Source organism: Trachypithecus francoisi, unplaced genomic scaffold (genome assembly GCF_009764315.1).
Source record: "Trachypithecus francoisi isolate TF-2019V2 unplaced genomic scaffold, Tfra_2.0 Lachesis_group13, whole genome shotgun sequence".
In the NCBI taxonomy this organism is placed as follows: Eukaryota; Metazoa; Chordata; class Mammalia; order Primates; family Cercopithecidae; genus Trachypithecus; species Trachypithecus francoisi.
The window spans coordinates 21,682,987-21,704,259 of NW_022681458.1; the positions used below are offsets into that span (position 1 = coordinate 21,682,987).

The 21,273-nt window shown below is 49.3% G+C and overlaps 1 protein-coding gene across 13 annotated transcripts in view; it reads left to right on the forward strand.

The window, feature by feature from the left end:
- The window catches only part of DNPEP (aspartyl aminopeptidase), a 38,192-nt gene that overhangs the window by 14,033 nt on the left and 2,886 nt on the right, over window positions 1–21,273 (forward strand). The window contains exons 1-15 of one of the 13 annotated variants that reach the window (XM_033230127.1): window positions 4,184–4,349; window positions 4,942–5,035; window positions 5,125–5,213; window positions 5,328–5,441; window positions 5,698–5,823; window positions 6,011–6,141; window positions 6,404–6,479; window positions 6,577–6,684; window positions 7,672–7,749; window positions 9,292–9,375; window positions 10,554–10,714; window positions 11,106–11,145; window positions 11,255–11,356; window positions 18,639–18,806; window positions 19,319–19,608. In XM_033230127.1, the coding sequence (XP_033086018.1) occupies window positions 4,314–4,349; window positions 4,942–5,035; window positions 5,125–5,213; window positions 5,328–5,441; window positions 5,698–5,823; window positions 6,011–6,141; window positions 6,404–6,479; window positions 6,577–6,684; window positions 7,672–7,749; window positions 9,292–9,375; window positions 10,554–10,714; window positions 11,106–11,145; window positions 11,255–11,356; window positions 18,639–18,806; window positions 19,319–19,369 (1,458 nt within the window). In that variant the 5' untranslated portion in view covers window positions 4,184–4,313 and the 3' untranslated portion in view covers window positions 19,370–19,608. Of the gene's footprint in view, window positions 1–3,896; window positions 3,919–4,183; window positions 4,533–4,552; window positions 4,829–4,941; window positions 5,036–5,124; window positions 5,214–5,327; window positions 5,442–5,697; window positions 5,824–6,010; window positions 6,142–6,403; window positions 6,480–6,576; window positions 6,685–7,671; window positions 7,750–9,291; window positions 9,376–10,553; window positions 10,715–11,105; window positions 11,146–11,169; window positions 11,357–18,638; window positions 18,807–19,318; window positions 19,609–21,273 lie in introns of those variants that run through there. The other 12 variants (XM_033230126.1, XM_033230125.1, XM_033230122.1 and 9 more) reach the window with 12 other exon arrangements.

Below are 21,273 nucleotides of genomic sequence, written 5' to 3' on the forward strand. Positions count from 1 at the left end.
CCAGATGTTATTGATGTTGCTGGTCAACAGATCACACATTTAGTAGAAAAGATGTACAGTATGAGTGGAGTAGTGTGCTGGGGCCAACTTAGACAAGCTCATGAGAACTGATTGTCAAATTTCCAGGAATTTGGTGAGTTTGTTGTTAAACACAGCAATCATTAAAAAAAAAAACTAAATTATATACACTTACAATTAAATACGTTATATGACAGATAATAAAAACCAAAAATCCATCACTTTTCCAAACATTTTACTGCCTTCTTAAATCTATGCTGTTGATATTACGTCTATCTATTGTGTCTGCGTGGTGGAAATCTACATAATGGCATGCTTCTGCACAGCTCTTCCCAACTCCATTCAGTGACATCATCTTGACAGCTTGAAATCGGCCATGGGGAACATTTACACCACAGAAATTTGGGTATAAAGGTCTTCTGGGGTGAGCAGGTCTATGCAAACATACCCCTAAAGTTCAGGGAAGCTGAAAAGGCGAAGAAAGAGGCTGACATATCTAGTCTCTCAGAAATAAACATTTCATAGGGACTAATAAATAGAGGCCAGAGTTTCAGAGATGAAATGGTGGATGACCCTGCAAACCCAGGGCTCCATAGGGAAATAATGTGTTGAATAATTGAAGTTGAACCCTCAGGCAAAGTCATGAATGCTATGTGAATCTGCCTAAGGGCAGAATTTATGGTAATAGTAGGTAAAGTAGAAAACTTAGAGTCATTCCTGGAACAGAGGTTGTTGAAAAGTCAACATGGCAGATTAGTTTCCCAGATGGAGTTGCTTTAGCCTCCAGAAAACGCTTGCATTACCCCAAGCCTTCTCCAACACTTGATATTACCCATCTTTTCCATTTTTGTTAATCTGCTAAATAAAAAGAAAGGTATCTCATATTTATTTATTTATTTATTTTTTGAGATGGAGTCTTGCACTTGTCGCCTGAGCTGGAGTGCAATGGCATGATGTTGGCTCACTGCAACCTCCGCCTACCAGGTTCAAGCAATTCTCCTGCTTCAGTCTCCTGAGTAGCTGGGATTACAGGTGCCCACTACCATGTCCAGCTATTTCTTTGTATTTTTAGTAGAGATGGGGTTTCACTATTTTGGCCAGGCTAGTCTCAAACTCCTGACCTCATGATCCCCTCACCTTTGCCTCCCAAAGTGCTGGGATTACAGGCATAAGCCACCACACCCAGCCAGTATCTCATTTTTAACTTGCATTTTCCTGTTTAAAGTAAGATTAGGTGTCTCATATGTTCATAACCAGAAATTTAACAATATTTCTTGCTCTTATAAATACAGCCTTTTTACATTTTTTTTCTTTTTTACTCAAACCAAAAATGGTCAATAAGAACCTTTTTTACTTTTATATTTTCTAGGTAATTATTGTACAAGAAAGTCAGTGTTTTTTAAATTAGGCTACCCTTCCTACCAGTTCTAATAATAGCTTGATCATTTATTTTCTTGGGGATTCTAGGTAATCATATAATCTATAAATAATGACCAATTTTACTCTTCCGCGTATACAATTGTTAATTTTGTTTTGTGGTACTGGCTCTGACTACAGCTCCACATTGTCTAGCAGCAGTAATAGCTCATCAGTGTCTCACTTCTGATTTGAATAGGAACACTTCTGTATTTCCCTACTAATGTTTGCTCTAGATTTCTTGGAGATGTCCTTTATCCTCTTCCTGGTTTCTTAGGGAATTCTTTTTTTTTAAATCAAGAATAGAGGTTCAATTTATCAAATGTTTACTTTCACTTTCTTTTTTTTGAGACAGTCTTGCTCTGTCGCCCAGGCTAGAGTGCAACTGTGCAATCTCTGCTCACTGCAAGCTCCGCCTTCCAGGTTCACACAATTCTTCTGCCTCAGCCTCCCGAGTAGCTGGGATTGTAGGCGCCCACCACCATGCCCGGCTAATTTTTTTTTTTTTTTCTGTATCTTTAGTAGAGATGGGGTTTCACCATGTTAGCCAGGATGGTCTCGATCTCCTGACCTCGTGATCTGCCCGCCTTGGCCTCCCAAAGTGCTGGGATTATAGGCGTGAACCACCGTGCCTGGCTCACTTTCTAAGTTATGTGTTTTGGTGATGTTTGAATCTATTACACAAGCGTGTACTCTTTTCTGTGATCAGAAAGAACATTAAAGGTGGTTCCTTATTCAGGTTGTCTCCTTCCCTTATACTTTGTAGCCTTATTTCAGCCCTTTCACTGTCCTCCTTGAATGTGTCCCCTCCCCGGGAGGTGGAGGACAAGAATGTTCTCTCCATGTCCTGCTCAGCATTGAGCTTTATACATAATGGTATGCATGTATGTAGGTAAGTATGTATGTATGTAGAGACAGAGTCTCGCTCTGTCGCCCAGGCTGGAGTGCAGTGGCACGATCTCGGCTCCCTGCAACCTCCGCCTCCCGGGTTCAAGCGATTCTCTTGCCTCAGCCTCCCAGGTAGCCGCTGGGATTACAGGCACGGGCCACCACGCCCGTCTAATTTTTGTAGTTTTAGTAGAGACAGGGTTTCACCATGCTGGCCAGACTAGTCACGAACTCCTGACCTCAAGTGATCTACCCGCCTCAGACTCCCAAAGTGCTGAGATTACAGGGGTGAGCCACTGCACCAGGCCCATAACGATATTTCAACAAACGGTTAGGGAATGCCATGAATTTCAGCCAGCATCTAGTGCGTGAATTCTTGAAAACTCCCCTGCCATATCTACTAGTTTGAAGTGAGGGCTGCAGGACCTTTCCAGCCTCTCCCTATCCCACCCTGTCACTCCCGACCCCACATATATAGACGGCAGGTTACTCCATAAACCTGTGATCTCTGGAATTTTGATTGGACCCCTGGTAGCTGGGCCCTGTTTTGGATCTAGAGGCCACCAAGAGTCCTGATCAGTTCCTGCATCTAGGAAGGTGCATAGGGTTTAAAAGTGCTACTCACTACTGACATGGGAATACTGGAAATGCCAATAATGTGGATTTTTTTTTTCTGTTGTTTTAACAAATGGAAAGGGCACAGACATCAGAGTCAAATCCCAGATTCATCTAAACAGCTATGTGATCTTGGGCAAGTCAACTTCTGTGTCCCTTGTGGACCAAAGTGTATAGAAAAAGGTCCAGAAAAAATCTGAGAGAAGCCTGTAGGGTTGTTCAAAGCCTCTGCAATCAAATTGATGGAGCTCAAACCCCACCTGTGCCATTTATTACTAGACGGATCACACGTCTCCGTATCTCAGCTTTCTTTATTCATGCATAAACTAGGGACAGTAAGAGTACACAGTTGATGGGGCAGTTGTAAAGATTAAACGAGGTAACCAGCCAAGCTTTATCATAAAGCTAAAGCTCACCGTGAGCTCCCCATGGACATTAGCCTTATTGCTTTCATTGTCACAAGGGCGGCTGTGGCGAGAGACAGCACTTTGTACTGTAACCGTCGGACCCGGTCAGCTGGAGGGAGCGAGTTTTTTATTGGCCTCGCTGCACGGGGCACGGGGAGGGGGCCGTCCGCGGCTGTCCTAGCACCTCCGCGGCGGCAGAGGGCCCTGGCGGCGGCTGCGGGTCGCGCGGCGGGGGCGAGGGGGGTAAGGGGCGGGGCCTGACGAGCAGCCCCCGCAGGGGCGGAGACGGGGGCGGGGCGGAGGCGCGGCCTGGAGAGGGATGGGGCGGAAGCGGGGCGGACGGTGCAGCGAGGGGCGGGGCGGACGAAGAAGCGTGACGAGAGGCGGGGCGTGTGGCGCAGACTGGGGAGGAGCGGGGCGGAGTGGGCGCCACGGCCTGACCAGGGGCGGGAAGCGCAGGAAGGCCTGACTAAGGGCGGGGCGGGCTGTGCGGCCAGACTAGGGGCGGAGCAAGGGCGGGGGCAGGGCGAGTGGTGGGCGTACAGCGATGGCCGGAGCGGACAGGGGAAACCTGGTGAGGGGCGGGGCAAAGTGGGGAGGGCAGTGCAGCCTGGCGAGAGGCGGGGCGGACGAGGAAGCTTGACTAGGGGCAGGGCGGGCCGTGCTGCCTGGCGAGGGGCGGGGTGGGCGGGGCGGCCAAGCTAGGGGCGGAGCAAGGGCGGAGCAAGGGCGGGTGCAAGGCGGGTCACGGTGAGGGCCCAGTTAGGGGCGGAGCGCATAGGGTAAGCCCGCCGAGGGGCGGGGCGGAGCGAGGTGGGCGGGGCGGCCCGGCCAGGGGCGGGGCGGCCGGGGAAGCCTGATGATGGCCTGCGCGTGCGGCTCGGCCTGAAGGGGCACTCGGAGGACTTGCAGGGCTGGTGAGGGGCGGGGCAGGCGGCGCGGTGGGGGCGGGCCGAGCCCGGAGGCCGGATGAGCGGACACGGCCCCACGCTCGGAGCCATGCAAGTAGGTGGCTCCCGACGGCCCCGCTTGAATTTCGATCCCAAACCGGGTCCGGCGCTCTCCCAGGCCCAAGCTTAGCGCGGTGCTGCAGTGGGGCCGCCCGACCCAAAGCGAAACCGAAAGCCCCGCGGAGGGTGACCTGACGACGTTCCCGGGACTGGAAGGGGGAGTCCTGCGAGAGACTGGGTGGGTGGGGAGGAGTCAGGGTGTTCCTTGGAGTACAGGGCTTTGGCTCCCGGCTGGGGACGCGCACGTGATGCAGGCCGCCTCAGAGTATAGGGCCGCTTGGGATCCCGGAGTTTGGGAGCAGAACAGGATTTCCTAGATGGGCAGGAACATGGGGGTGGAACTTAGGGAGTCGGGCTGAAGTTCGGGTTAAGGGGCGGGCCCGGGTCGTGATCCTGGGCCGGCGGGCTGAAGCTTTCAACGGAGATTTTCAGTCCTGGGTTTGGGTCTGTCGGTGGGGACGGGCGTAAGCAGAGGTTTGTGCTTTGGAGTGGTCACTTCTGGGGGTGGGGATGGGAGAATCCTCGGAACCTGGGTGAAAGGTCAGGGATCCCAGACCTCGTAAAAGTCTGAGCGCCCCATCCCCTAGGTGGCCATGAACGGTAAGGCCCGCCAAGAGGCGGTGCAGACTGCGGCCAAGGAACTCCTCAAGTTCGTGAACCGGAGTCCCTCTCCTTTCCACGGTAAGTGGTGGCCAGGGCAAGGGAGAAGGGTGGAGGCTGATGTGCCCCTCACCAGCTTCCATCGCTGTGAGAGGGTGCTTTTCCCACAGCTGTGGCTGAATGCCGCAACCGCCTTCTCCAGGCTGGCTTCAGTGAACTCAAGGAGACTGAGAAATGGAATATTAAGCCCGAGAGCAAGGTACTGGGGGTGGGGTGGGGATGGAAAGGCAGGTCCCTAGGCTGGGTCTCAAAGCCCTGTGTGCCAGATGGCTAATGCAACTCACACCCCTGTCTTTCCTCCCCTTCTCCTCAGTACTTCATGACTAGGAACTCCTCCACCATCATAGCTTTTGCTGTAGGGGGCCAGTATGTTCCTGGCAATGGCTTCAGCCTCATCGGGGCCCACACGGACAGCCCCTGCCTCCGGGTAAGGAAATGGGACAGTGTTGGGGTGGGAGGAGATGTCAGGGGGAGTACAGGGCAAAAGAGAACCAGGAGATACAAACTGTGGCCTCTATCCCCTGGACAAAGGGAGAAGGTAAACGTTTTGGCCTCTTCCTCTACACTTTGAGTCTTTCATGTGACACTAATATTCGCTGTCTGTTACTTATGAGTAGCTGAAGTCTCATCTCCACATCGTGTCATGAAGCCTTCTCTGACTTCTTCTCCATCTTTACACTCAGGTGAAACGTCGGTCTCGCCGCAGCCAGGTGGGCTTCCAGCAAGTCGGTGTGGAGACCTATGGTGGTGGGATCTGGAGCACCTGGTTTGACCGTGACCTGACTCTGGCTGGACGCGTCATTGTCAAGGTGGGAACCGAGGTTGGGAATGGCAGAGCCTCCTCGGAAGACTGACTGCCACACTCCTCAGGGTACCCGTGGGGAAGAGGGGTGGAGGCAGTCTGGTCAGAGGACCACCCTGCTTAGTCTGAGTGAAGTGAAGACTGACCACTGGGGTAGGAGGCACCCTGGGCTGACCTGGTCTGGCTGGCTACAGTGCCCTACCTCAGGTCGGCTGGAGCAGCGGCTGGTGCATGTGGAGCGGCCCATTCTTCGCATCCCACACCTGGCCATCCATCTGCAGCGAAACGTCAACGAGAACTTTGGGCCCAACACGGAGATGCACCTGTGAGACTGGGGCAGGGCTGCGGTGGCTGGGAGGGATGGAGAATGATATCAGGTGATTGTTACCTAATGGTAGCCACAGTCACATTTTACTCTTAGGACTCAGTAAATTTCTAAGGGTCCTCATAGCCTTGCCATTTGGGGAGTGGGCTGGGAATTGAAGGGCAGGGGCAGTTGCCCATCAGGAGGCACCTGAACTTACCAGATGCCCCACTCTGCTGTGCCCTCCTCGCAATCCCCGCCCCCAACCCACGTCTCCCCACAGAGTCCCCATTCTTGCCACAGCCATCCAGGAGGAGCTGGAGAAGGGGACTCCTGAGCCAGGGCCTCTCAGTGCTGTGGTAAGAGTCCCCTGATCATGGGAAGGGCGGCAGAGTCCCCTGAGAAGAGGGGAGGAAAGGAGGAATGGACTCTTCCCAGCGTCTTTCTGCTCTGCAGGATGAGCGGCACCATTCGGTCCTCATGTCTCTGCTCTGTGCCCATCTGGGGCTGAGCCCCAAGGACATAGTGGAGATGGAGCTCTGCCTTGCAGACACCCAGCCTGCGGTGAGGACTGGCTGTAGGAACCTGTGGGTGGAGGGCCTCCAGGATCCCAGCCACCCGTAGCCAGTCCTGCTGAAGCACTCATCACCTCCACCAAGCCCTCAGTGACTCTCATCCCTATTCTTCCCAGTAGACACATCCCCCACTGTTTCTAGGTGGTGGTTCTCAAAAAGACAAGTTTCCCACCCCAGACCTGCCTGCTAGGACTGTCTTGGAATTGGCCCTTTTTACAGATTCCACAGGAGTTTCTTCTATAGGTGGGCCCTGTCTGCTTTGACCCACACTGACACTGAACTGCTTAGGGAAAGAGGTCTGGATGTGGCTATCTGTTCTCTGTCTCACCGTTGCTGATGGTCAGAGATTGCTAAATCTTTGGATGCTCTGTCCTGCTTGAACATGTACTGAGTTTCTGTTTCTGTTTTTTGACTGGTTTCCTCTGTTTACTTCTTTGGGCTTTTTGGTAACAATTCAGCCCTTCCTCTTCTTGACCCACAGGAAGAGGTCAAGAGCTATTGGCCTCCACCCTTCTGTTCCTCAGCGCCAGCCCAGCCCCCTTCTCCAGTCTCTGCTCAGTCCTGCCCAGCAAAGAATCCCAACACTTTGGGAGGCCGAGGCGGGGGGAATCACATAAGGTCAGGAGTTCGAGACTAGCCTGACCAACATGGTGAAACCCCGTCTCTAATAAAAACACAAAAATTAGCTGGGCCTGGTGGTGCGTGCCTATAATCCCAGCTACTCAGGAGGCTGAGGCACAAGAATCCTTGGAACCCGGGAGGCAGAAGTTGCAGTGAGCTGAGATCAAGCCATTGCACTTAAGACTGGGTAACAAGAGCGAACCTTCATCTCAAAAAAAAGAAAAAAGAAAATAGAGCACTAAGCCCGGGGTCAGGGAGAGGTTGCGCAAGAAACCAAGGAGGCCCTTGGGAGCAAAAGAAAGGTGAGTGAGGGTGGAGGGTTGAAGGTCGGGCTGACTGTGTCTTATCTCTCTAGGTCTTGGGTGGTGCCTATGATGAGTTCATCTTTGCCCCTCGGCTGGACAATCTGCACAGTTGCTTCTGTGCCCTGCAGGTGAGGAGCTGGGGCACCCTAGGCAGTACATACCACCAGCAGAGATGGCATGTTTGGGGTCAGAAGAGCTGCCTAAAGCCCCAGCAGGTTGTGAGAGAGGGCCATTGTCTGCCTGCTCAGTCTGCTGGTGCTGGATGGACCAGGAGGGGGCCCTAAATGCTGCAGCCTCAGCATCACTACCTTTGGACTCTGTCCTTGCACTGTCAGGGGGCTGAGGTGAGAGGAAGGCTGAGAAGTTGATTAGAGCACCATGGTGTCTTGTCCTAGCCTTGCTCCTGCTGCTTCTCCTGAAGTTAACCTCTGCCTCAGGGAAAGGCCTTATCATCCCACAAGGCAGTATCATCCACCTCCTTCTGCTTCCTACTCTACCCCTCAGGCTTAAGCCCCAGCCTTCTCCCTGTTTCTTGGGATCTCAGTCAGGTAGCCTGTCTTCCTAGTCACCTTGCTGTTCCCCCACCTTCTCTCCACCCTAGTCAGTTCCCTTTCTTTCTCTCCTCTTGCCCTTGATCTCCCTCTGCCTTTTTCTGCCTTTCCTTCCCTGTAATCCTGTGGCTGGAGATAGGCTTTGAGCTGTAATTGAGACCAGAGCCGGACCTGGGACCTGCATCCACTTCTGCAGGCAGCCAGCCAGTCATGTCACCTTGATGGAGTCTGTCACCTCTTTGAACGTTAATCTTTTCCCTGAGGCCAATCAGTTTGTGTGATCTGTGTAGCCTTTTGACTTTCCAAGACTCTCAGCTCTTCCTCTCTTCTTCCTCCACATCTTCCTACTGGCTTTTGCATGGGAAGGTAGAGAACATCCAAAGGATGGTGCCTCCTGTCCCAGTTGAAAAGGTTTCTACCTAGCTATTGATTTGGCAAAAAAAGGAAGAAAAGGAAGGAGGGAGTGGGGAGGGAGGGAGGGAAGGAAGGAAGGAAGGAAGGAAGGAAGGAAGGAAGGAAGGAAGTCGGTCCCTACCACACCCTAAAGGTTTCTACCTATGTAGCTATTGATTTGGCAAAAAAAAAAAACAAACAAACAAAAAAGAAAAGGAAAGAAAAGAAGCCTGGGCACAGTGGCTCACGCCTGTAATCCCAGCACTTTGGGAGGCCGAGACAGGCGGATCACAAGGTCAGGAGATCGAGACCATCCTGGCTAACACGGTGAAACCCCATCTCTACTAAAAATACAAAAAAAAAATTAGCCTGGTGTGGTGGCGGGCGCATATAGTCCCAGCTACTCGGGAGGCTGAGGCAGGAGAATGGCATGAACCCTGGAGGCGGGGCTTGCAGTGAGCTGAGATCGCACCATCGCACTCCAGCCTGGGTGACAGAGCGAGACTCTGTCTCGACAAAAAAAAGAAAGAAAAGAAAGGTCCCCACCACACCCTCTGCCAGGCAGTGCCCTAATTGATAAAAGCCATGGCCACGGAAGGCAGACAGGGAAACGTGTACACCCAAGGTGCTAGTGGATGGGGAAGTGTGCACACCCAAAGTGCTGGTGGGCTGAGTTCCAGAAGAAGGAAGTTGGAGATGATGCTCTCATTTCCTTCCCTGAACCAGGCCTTGATAGATTCCTGTGCAGGCCCTGGCTCCCTGGCCACGGAGCCTCACGTGCGCATGATCACACTGTATGACAACGAAGAGGTACGTGGAGGGTTCTGGGGAGGGTCCCCTCTGCAGAGTCTTCCACAGCCAACTTGTTGTGCCAGGCATCCACCATGAGCCAGGGCTCTTCTGGGGGCCCCAAAGACAGGGGAGATGCTGCCTGGGCCTCCTTAGCACTTGGTGTCTCCTCTGACTCAGCATACATCTGCTTCTTCAAGGGTGACCATCTCTCCTGTATCTCTCTTTGTGCCACATGGTGAGCTTCCTCCTTAAGGACAGGGACTCTACCCCGTCCATCCTCGTAGCCCCAGGGCTCAGTACAGAGTAGGTCCTCATGATGCCTGTGTGTGTGAGGCTACACAGTCTCAGCTGCATAAGAGAGCTTGAACGGATAGTGCTCTCTCATGTAACAACCCAGGTCAGAGTTAACAGTTTAGGAGGGGTCCCTGCCATCCTGAACACATGACTTCCATTTCAGGATTCAGGGTGGCCGTTCCAGCTCTGGCCATCATGTCTGCACTGAGTTAGTAGGAAGGGCAATTTGAATTGGCAAAAAAAAAAAAAAAGAAAAGAAAAGAAAAGAAGGCCGGGCGCGGCTCACACCTGTAATCCCAGCACTTTGGGAGACTGAGACAGGTGGATCACGAGGTCAGGAGATCGAGACCATCCTGGCTAACATGGTGAAACCCCGTCTCTACTAAAAATACAAAAGGAGCAATAGACACCCCCTGGCTTTAAGGGCGTGATCCAGAAATGACATTCATCACTGCTTACATTCCACAGAACTTCGCTGCAGGGGAGCCTGGGAATGTCATCTCTAGCTAGGTAGTTAAGTGCTCAACTACAACTTGGGTGTTCTGTTAAAAAAGATATCATGGACAGTTAGCAGTCTCTGTCATATGCATAAAAGAAAATTAACCAGTGTGCTGGGGCATCTCTGCTGAGGGTCACAGGATGACCCTGTCATCTTGTGATGTGAGGGTCACAGGAGGAGGAAGGGGAGTAGTGCAGGAAACCCATCAGTACTGTTAAGACTGCGAGTTAGTTTGGCCTCAGCCCACTGTCCAGTGTTCAGTGATGACCCCAGGTTAGGGGTGTTGCTAAGAACACCCAGTCAGTGGGGTTTTGGGGTAGTTGGGCAGTGGGCCCCTCTCACTGGCTTCCAAGATCAGGACCCTGAGCCCAGATTCCCAGAGTCAGGACTCTGCTGTCACCAGGTGGGGTCTGAGAGTGCACAGGGAGCACAGTCACTGCTGACAGAGCTGGTGCTGCGGCGGATCTCGGCCTCATGCCAGTACCCAACGGCCTTCGAGGAAGCCATACCCAAGTCCTTCATGATCAGCGCAGACATGGCCCATGCTGTGCATCCCAACTACCTGTGAGTCTCTAGTGCCAGTCACAGTCTTCACATAACTGGGGACCCAAGCGTAACCTGCCTCAAGGCTCTGCCCTGGCCCCAGCCTCTTCCTTTCTCCCTTCCTCATTCTGCTGGGAGGTTCAGGGGCACTTCCTTTTCACTACTCCGAGACCAACTCGATCAAAGTCATGCAATGCCTAACCCAGGTGTGTGGAATAGCCTTTGTCTACAAACTTGTTTCCATCTATTACTAGAGGCTGCCCGGAACCCTGTGTATGGAATGACTCTAAAGTCCCACAGGGCTGGGCGGGAAAGAGTGGTGATCTATTAGTGATGTCTGCCGTGGGAGGGTGGTGAGTGTTGACAGGCCTCCTCCTGTTTGCTATGCCTGGCCCTTACCTGTCTCTTACAGGGACAAGCATGAGGAGAACCACCGGCCCTTATTCCACAAGGTGAGATGTGCCATTTCTCCCTAGGGACTTGGAGGCCTGGCTGTTCTGGGCCCCCACTCATTCCCTTTGGGCCTGTCATTACCTCTGCCTCACCGTTGACTCTCCCCAGGGCCCCGTGATCAAGGTGAACAGCAAGCAACGCTATGCCTCAAACTCAGTGTCAGAGGCCCTGATCCGAGAGGTGGCCAACAAAGTCAAGGTCCCCCTGCAGGTGAGGGTGGGCCCTGCCTGGGAAGGTGTGATGGAGGGAGCTTGGTGGGGACACAAACAGATGGGCCCCCCATGAACAGGGAACCTGGTAGATGGCCTTCAGTGGAGGGGGTCCCAGTAGAGTGAGAAAAGTAGGGATTTGGGATATAGCTGGATTCCATGCTGGCTCTGCTGCGGTGCTAGCTGTGTGACCTTGGACTAGTCTAGCCTTTCTAAGTCTCAGTTTCCACATCTGTAGAATAGTGATAGTGATACCTACTTCGCTGGATTTCCATGAAGACTGAAGGTACAGTGTGCTCCTGGCACATGGTAGGCCCGTCTTTCCCTGCAGCACCCCCACTGTCCTGTGTCTCGTACACACCCTAGGGGCTTCCACAGGGAAAGTTCAGGGCTGGGGAGTATGGAACCCCAGCTACTCATTTTCTCTCTTGCCTGAGAAATCAGCCATCTAGTCCTTTCTCCTCAGTGTGTTTGTGTGTGTGTGTGTTTGTGTACATATATATGTTGTATACACATATGTATGTAACACAGTATTGTATATACACATATATACACACATATACTGCCATGCATTGCTTAACAATAGTGATACGTTCTGGGAAACGTATCATCATTAGGCATCTGGCATCATTAGGCAATTTTGTTGTTGTGTGAGCATCATGGAGTGTACGTACACAAACCTAGACGGACAGCCTGCTGCGCACCCAGGCTGTGTGGTGTAGCCCATTGCTCCTAGGCTGCAAACCTGTACAGCTTCTTACTGTGCTGAAAACTGTAGGTAACTGTAACAAAATGGTAAATATACCTAAACATAGAAAAGGTACAGGAGGCCAGGCATGTTGGCTCACACCTGTAATCCCAGTACTTTGGGAGGCTAAGACAGGCAGATCACTTGAGGTCAGGAGTTCAAAACCAGCCTGGCCAATATGGTGAAACCCCATCCTACCAAAAAATACAAAAATTAGCCAGGCGTGGTGGTGCATGCCTATAGTCCTAGCTACTTGGGAGGCCTTCCCTACTTGGGAAGGATCTCTTGAGCCCAGGAGGTGGAGGTTGCAGTGAGCTGAGATCTTGCCATTGCACTCCAGCCTGGATGACAGAGTGAGACCCTGTCTCCAAAAAACAAAACAAAACAAAAAAAAAAAAAAAAGAGAAAGAAAAAGAAAAGGTACAGCAAGCATATGTTATAAAAGATTAAAAATGGTCCACCTGTATAGGGCACTTATGAATGGAGCTTACAACACTCGAAGTTGCCCTGAGTGGTGAGTGAATGTGAGGGCCTAGGACAGTACTGTACACTAGTGCAGATTTTATTAATGCTGGACACTTAGGCTTCACTACATTTATTTTGGAAATTGTATTTCTTCAACAATAAATTAGCTTACTGTAACTTATTTATTTATTTATTTATTTTTGAAATGGAGTCTCACTTTGTCACCCAGGCTGGAGTGCAGTGGCACGATCTCGGCTCACTGCATCCTCCATCTCCCTGGTTCAAGCGATTCTCCTGCCTCAGCCTCCTGAGTAGCAGGGATTACAGGCACGCAACACCACGCCCAGATAATTTTTGTATTTTTAGTAGAGATGGGGTTTCACCCTGTTGGTCGGGCTGGTCTCGGACTCCTGACCTTGTGATCTTCCTGCCTCGGCCTCCCAAAGTGTTGGGAGTACAGGCGTGAGCTACTGCACCCGGCCAACTTTTTTACTTTATAAACTTCCATTTTTTAAATTTTTGACTCCTTTGTAATAACACTTGACTTAAAACACAAGCCCATAGTACAGCTATTCAAAGTAATTTCTGGCCGGGCGCGGTGGCTCAAGCCTGTAATCCCAGCACTTTGGGAGGCCGAGACAGGCGGATCATGAGGTCAGGAGATCGAGACCATCCTGGCTAACACAGTGAAACCCCGTCTCTACTAAAAATACAAAAAACTAGCCGGGTGAGGTGGCGGGCGCCTGTAGTCCCAGCTACTCGGGAGACTGAGGCAGGAGAATGGCGTAAACCCAGGAGGCGGAGCTTGCAGTGAGCTGAGATCCGGCCACTGCACTCCAGTCTGGGCGACAGAGCGAGACTCCGCCTCAAAAAAAAAACAAAAAAACAAAAAAAAAAAACAAAAAAACAAAGTAATTTCTTTTTTGTATCCTTATTCTATAAGCTTTTTTCTAGTTTTAAAATTTTTAGTTATTTTTAAAATTTTTAAACTTTTTGGTTAAAAACCAAGACAGAAACATACACATTAGCCTAGGCCTATACAGGATCAGGATTATCAATGTCCCTGTCTTCCACCTCAACATCTTGTCCCACTGGAAGGTCTTCAGGGATATTGACATTCAGGGAGCTGCTATCTGCTATGATAACAATGCCTTCTGGCAAAACTCCTTCTGGTACAGCTCCTAAAGAACCTGCCTGAGGCTGTTTTATAGTTAACTTTTTTTTTTTCAATAAGTAGGAGTACATTCTAAAATAACAATAGACCGGGCATCGTGGCTTATGCCTGTAATCCCAGCAGTTTGGGAGGCCGAGGCGGGCGGATCACTTGAGGTCAGGAGTTCAAAACCAGTTGGCCAACATGGTGAAACTCCGTCTCTACTGAAAATACAAAACTGAGCTGGATGTGGTGGTGCACGCCTGTAATCCCAGCTTCTCAGGAGGCTGAGACAGGAGAATCGCTTGAACCTGGGAGGCAGAGGTTGCAGGGAGCCAAGATGGCGCCATTGCACTCCAGCCTGGGCAACAAGTGAAACGCCATCTCAAAATAAATAACAATAAAAAGCATAATATAGTAAACACATAAACCATAACATAGTCATTTATTATCATTCTTAGGTATTGCATGCTGTACATAATTGCGTATGTTATGCTTTTATATGACTGGCAGCACAGTAGATTTATTTACACCGGTGTCATCCCAAACAAGTGAGTCATGCATTGTGCCACAACATTGGAACAGCTGTGATGTCACTAGGTGACAGGAATTTTTCAGCTCCATTATAATCTTATGAGACCACTGTCATGTGGTCTATCCTTGACTGAAATGTCACTATGTAGTACATGACTGTCTATTTCTATATCTTATCTACCTGTCTATATCAGGGACTCGGGCATTGGTGGTCCAGTGGTGTCCATTGGTGGACAATCATAGCAGGCAAGTTCTGGCATAGTCAGGCGTAGAACCGCGGCATCCTGACTCCCAGCCCAGGTCTCTTTCTGCTATACAGTGCTAGCTCTTCCTTTCGGAAAGCTGAATTGTTCTGCCCCCAGAAAGCCTTCTCTGAGAACGTGATATTTGAGCTGAGACCTAACCACTGAGAAACAGGCAGCTATGGGAGCGTCCCAGCCAGAGGGCACAAGTAGAAAGGCCCCAAGGGGACCAGGAATGAGCTGTCTATTAGGAGGAGAGAAAGGCAGGATGGTAGAGCCAGGATGAGAGCAGGAGGGAGTCAGGGAAGAGGCCCAGCTCAGTGATCATGCAGGAATACCTAGGCCATGGAAGGGCATTTCAATTTTATTCTAAGGCAGTGAGAAGACATTGGGAGATTTTTCTTTAATAACTTATGGCAGAAGTAGGACACATGTATTTTAGAAAATTAGAAAATACAGATAGAGATGAGAAAGTAAAACACTAATCCGCAGAAATTTGGTGTAGTCTTCCAGATTTTTTTCTATGCATGAACTTCATATACATTTTTTTAAAATGATATTATATTGGATATATTTTTGTTGCCTCTTTTCACTCAGTCATCTTCACCTTACTATTTCAGTTTTTTTTTTAATTGTTTTTTTAAAATTAGAAACAGGGTCTTGCTCTGTCTCCCAGGCTGGAGTGCAGTGGCATGATCATAGCTCACTGCACCCTCAAACTCCTGAGCTCAGGAGATCTTCCTGCCTCAACCTCCCAAGTAGCTGGTACTACAGATGCATCCCACCATGCTGGCTAGTTTTCTATTTTTAGTTAAAATGGGGTTCTTGTTATGTTGCCCAGGCTGGTCTTGAACTCCTGGCTTCAAGCAATCCTCCCATCTTGGCCTACCAAAGTGTTGGGATTACGGGCATGATCTACCACTCTCAATCCCATCTCAGGAAATTGTTGTTTCAGTAAACTTGTACCTCATCTAATGCACAGATAACTTTCCGTTTTCCCCAGTTATCCTCAAAATATTTTTTTACAGTTATTTGACCCACCCTAGTATCCAACTCAGGACCATGCATTATATTTGGCTAATATGTTGCTTAAATGTCTTCTAACGTAGCACAGTTCCTCCCACCCCTTTTTACATTGGCTTATTCAAGAAACATTTGGATATGTCTCCTTGCTGCCCCATGGTGTCTTTCGCTTGTCTGTAAGTCCTGTATTTCCTATCAACTGGAATTTCTAAAGACTTGATGCATTCTGCCAGGCGCGGTGGCTCAAGCCTGTAATCCCAGCACTTTGGGAGGCCGAGACGGGCGGATCATGAGGTCAGGAGATCGAGACCATCCTGGCTAACACGGTGAAACCCCGTCTCTGCTAAAAAATACAAAAAACTAGCCGGGCGAGGTGGCGGGCGCCTGTAGTCCCAGCTACTCCGGAGGCTGAGGCAGGAGAATGGCGTAAACCCGGGAGGCGGAGCTTGCAGTGAGCTGAGATCCGGCCACTGCACTCCAGCCCGGGCTAGAGCGAGACTCCGTCTCAAAAAAAAAAAAAAAAAAAAAAAGACTTGATGCATTCAAGTTAAACTTTTTTTTTTTGACAGAGTGAGAGTCTCACTCTGTTGCCCAGGCTGGAGTCTAATGGCGTGATCTCGGCTCATTGCAACCTCCGCCTCCCCAGTTCAAGTGATCTTTCTGTCTCAGCCTCCAAAGTAGCTGGGATTACACATGTGCACCATGATGCCCAGCTAATTTTTGTATTTTTAGTAGAGACAGGGTTTCACCATGTTGGCCAGACTGGTCTTGAACTCCTGACCTCAAGTGATCCATCCACCTCAGCCTCCAAAAGTGCTAGGATTACAGGCGTAAGCCACCGTGCCCAGCCTCAAGTTAAACATTTTTGGCTAGAAGACATGGCTGGTGTATTCATATGGCATCACACACATGATATCTGGGTGGGCCACCCTTAGCCTTGCAAAGATTGACCACTGGACCAGGGATGGCCTCTTATCCGTTCGTTATATGGTGGTTTTCCCACTATTGACCTGACAGTGACCCATACAAGTGATGAGTTCCCTATTAACCAGACACCTAATGGTTTTAACACTTACAGTAATCCTTGCCTAAATCAGTAATTTCATTAGAATTTACCGAAAAATGCCCGCTTCCCCTGAATTCTTTCAGTCTTCCATTCTTCTGTGAAGTGGAACTTCTTCCCTCCAATCAACTAGGGTTCTTTGGTTATCATGGAATATCATTCCTATTGGAAAGCAGGATAAATGCTAATTCTTTCCATTATCCACTTTTCAAGGTGAAATGTCATCTCAAATAGTGACAAAGAAGGATTTTTCCTTTTCCTTTTTCCTTTTTTTTTTTTTTTAAGACAGGGTCTCGCTCTGTCACCCAGGCTCAGCTCACTGCAACCTCCTCCCCAGAGGTTCAAGAGATTCTCATGCCTCAGCCACTGGAGTAGCTGGGATTACAGGCATGCACCACCATGCCTGGCTGTTTCTTGTTGTTTTTTTTTTTTTCTTTTTTCTTTGAGTTGGAATCTTGCTCTGTCACCCAGGCTGAAGGGCAGTGGCGCGATCTCGGCTCACTTCAAGCTCCGCCTCCTGGGTTCACGCCATTCTTCTGCCCTCAGCCTCTGGAGTAGCTGGGACTACAGGCGCCCACCACCACGCCTGGCTAATTTTTTTGTATTTTTAGTAGAGACGGAGTTTCACCATGTTAGCCAGGATGGTCTCGATCTCCTGACCTCGTGATCCGCCGGCCTCGGCCTCCCAAAATGCTGGGATTACAGGCATGAGCCACCGCACCCAGCCTGTTTCTTGTATTTTTAATAGAGACAGGGTTTCACCATGTTGGCCAGGCTGGTGTCGAACTCCTGGCATCATGTGATCTGCCCGCCTTGGCCTCCCAAAGTGCTGGGATTACAGGTGTGAGCCAGCACACCTGGCCTGCTTTTCCCTTTCTGATTATCACAGATCATGGAATTTCATTTATTCAGTGTCCACTATAATGATTATATTTGATGTGTGAATTGTCATGGCTTTGACCAATGGGAGCCCCTTCAGCATAACCCCTGTGGCCTTTGACTCTTGGAAGTCTCCTTGCTTTTTGGAACAACAAAAATTGCAGGCGTGTCTTGTTCATTTCACCCCCCAGACTCGGTAGCTTTTGACGAGCAATGGTATTAGAGACCATGGTCTGGCACTGCAAGTGTTCATTGTTCTTTGGGGAGGGAATGGTACTTTGGGACCATTTCCATGGACACAGCAAGAAAAAAGTACATATTTTGAAAATAATGAAACCAGGTGCAGTAGCTCAGGCCTGTAATCCCAGCACTTTGAGAGGCCGAGATGGATGGATCAGTTGAGGTCAGGAGTTTGAGAACAGCCTGGCCAATATGGTGAAACCCCGTCTCTACTAAAAACACAATAATTAGCTGGACATGGTGGTGGTGCCTGTAATCCCAGCTACTCGGGAGGCTGAGGCAGGAGAATCACTTGAACCCAGGAGGCAGAGGTTGCAGTGAGCTGAGGTCGTGCCACTGCACTCCAGCCTGGGCATCGCAGGGAGATTCCATCTCAAAATAAAATAAAATAAAATAAAATAAAAATGTTTAAATAAAAATCATGAGTTAATACTGTAATTCTTATTCATAAAATTATTCTTGTTTAGTTAAATAGTTATTACCTATTTGATTTTGTAATTCTGTTTCCTCTTACACTGAAAACCTTGATATCTAGCATCATATTTTCATTTTCTTATTGACTCTTTTACCATAATATAAATAAAATCATTTCAAAATGTCAGTAGCAATATTTTTAAACACATTAATATCACTGAGTATTCTTTTTCTGTGGGTGTGGATATTAAGCAAGAGGGTGACAAAGATGGATATTTTTAAAATCCCCCTTCCTGCTGTGTGGGGAATGGATTGGAACTAGGGTAGTGGTGATGGAGAGAGAATGGGACCAATTCAGAATATATTGTCCTTTGGGGTCTGCCATTTAGCATTGGCTTTGATTTTTGCTCCGAATGGACCATCTCCCAAGCCCCTTCCCACCCTGCAGTTCTAAGATGGCGTCCTCCTTGGCTCTGATAAGCACACACTGCATGTTGCTCATGAGTCTCCCTCTCCCCCTAGGATCTCATGGTCCGGAATGACTCCCCTTGTGGAACCACCATTGGACCTATCTTGGCTTCTCGGCTGGGGCTGCGGGTGCTAGATTTAGGCAGCCCTCAACTGGCCATGCACTCTATCCGGGAGATGGCCTGCACTACAGGAGTCCTCCAGACCCTCACCCTCTTCAAGGTAACCCACCCCAGACCCTCTCAATGGCAGCTGGGCTCCTTCCCCTCTAGGGCCTGGATTGGTTGCTGGGACAACATTGCCATCACAAAGTGACTGGCCTGAGTAGTGGGGGCTGGTTGTCTTGCTGGGGCCATGTAGGAAAACAAGGGTCCTGGCCAACCACAATGGCTCATGCTGTAATGTCAACACTTTGGAAGGTGGGATGATTGCTTAGGCCAGGAGTTTGAGACCAGCCTGAGCAACATGGCAAGACCATGTCTCTACAAAAGAGAAAAAAGAGATAAAACAAGGGTCCTTATTCTTCTCAAGGCTCAGGGGCCCTGACCCAAAGAAATGGAAAATGAAGGGATGGGAAGAGGGGATCAGGGCTGAGAAGACTGGGGTGGCTGTCAAGAACAGATGAAACCTCGGTGCTTCTCCTGCTGGAACATATGTTGGGTGTGAGGTGGGTGGCAGGACATCTCCATCTGGTCACTCACTAATTTCAAATTCCATGTTGCCTCCCATTATAGGGCTTCTTTGAGCTGTTCCCTTCTCTGAGCCATAATCTCTTAGTGGATTGAGCCCTCTTGGAAAGACTTCTTTGCCATCCCTTTGCACCTGAGAGGGGAAGTTCTTAGCTGAGCTGAAGCTGGATTATTAAAGTGGATTTTCACTCAGACTCTCCGTGCTATGCTTATTTGGAGACTAGAGGAGTGGGAGTTGAACCTGGCTTGAACCTTTGGAACCAGAACAGTTGGTGAGCAGGTGGAGGAGGCCACACTCCTGGGAGCTGATGGATTTAAATCTGATTTTAAATATCTTCTCTATCTCAAGTCCATACCTGAAGTGGGTGAAGGGTGGGCTGGATCCTTAAGCGAAGGTCACTTCTCCCACCCCTAGTCCTCCTCCTAGGAAGTGGCCTCAACCATCTTTCCTCCTTCCATCCCCAGAATAGGTGTCCCGCTCTGCCCTCAGATATCCTGTTCAGCATCGGGCCCCCTTCAGAGCTGCTCTGGGCAGCCAAAGCTGTTTCCCACCTCCCCCAGTCCCTCCCCAACCCCTCTCAGGAGCTGCAAAGAGAAGGGCACAGTCTATACCTTATCACCCTTCATCATCCACTTCTCAGCAGTTCCTGGTATTACTTGATTGTGAATATATTATCAGGAAAAAAGATTATCACTGAAAAAATTGGAAAAGTCAATCTGGCTGGGTGCCATGACTCACACATGTATTCCCAGCACTTTGGGAGGCCAAGGCAGGTGGATCGCTTGAGGTCAGAGTTCAAGACCAGCCTTGCCAACATGGTGAAAAAATACAAAAAAATTAGCCAGGCATGGTGGCGCACACTTGTAATCTCAGCTTCTCTGGAGGCAGGAGAATATCTTGAACCCAGGAGGCATAGGTTGCGGTGAGCTGAGATGGTGCCACTGCACTCCAGCCTGGGCAACAGAGCAAGACTCTGTCTCAAAGAAAAAAGGCCGGGCGCGATGGCTCATGCCTGTAATCCCAGCGCTTTAGGAGGCTGAGGCAGGTGGATCACCTGAGGTTGGGAGTTCAAGACCAGCCTGACCAACATGGAGAAACCCTATCTCTACTAAAAATACAAAATTAGCCGGGCGTGGTCGCACATGCTGTAATATCAGCTACTTGGGAGGCTAAGGCAGGATAATCACTTGAACCCAGAAGGCAGAGGTTGCAGTGAGCCAAGATTGTGCCATTGCACTGTAACCTAGGCAACAAGAGTGAAACTGTCTCAAAAAAAAAGAAAAAGAAAAAGTCAAAGTCTGTTTATAAACCAATCTCCTTCCTTCCACTAAAATAATTGTACAAACTGGTGTCCTTCCAATTTTTTTGATATCTATATAAAAGTTTATGTCTATATAAATATTCCACTTCAGCTTTCTAAAAAACTTAATATAATATAGAGATATTTCTATATCAATGCATATAAATTTAATTTAGCAGTGGCAAAAAGTTAGAATTCATCTAAAGATTTCTCAGTAAAGGCAAGGCCAAATACACTATAAAATGTCTGTTATAGGTAGCTATTGAGAAAAAGGTAAATTGTATATTGTATGTACTAACATGAAGAGATTACAAAGACATTGTTGAGTAGAATAGGCAGGTTGCAGAACTGGACACAGGATAAGGAATTTGTGCAAAACCCATGTACCTTCAAAATATTATTATATGGCCGGGCACGGTGGCTTATGCCTGTAATGCTATCACTTTGGGAGGCTGAGGTGGGCAGATCACTTGAGATCAGGAGTTCAAAACCAGCCTGGCCAACGTGGTGAAAACCTGTCTCTACCAAAAATACAAAAAAATTAGCCATGCATGGTGGTGGGCGCCTGTAATCCCAGCTACTTGGGAAGCTGAGGCAGGAGAATCGCTTGAACCTGGGAGGTGAAAGTTGCAGTGAGCCGAGATCACACCACTGCACTCCAGCCTGGGCAATAGAGCAAGACTCCGTCTCGGAAAAAAA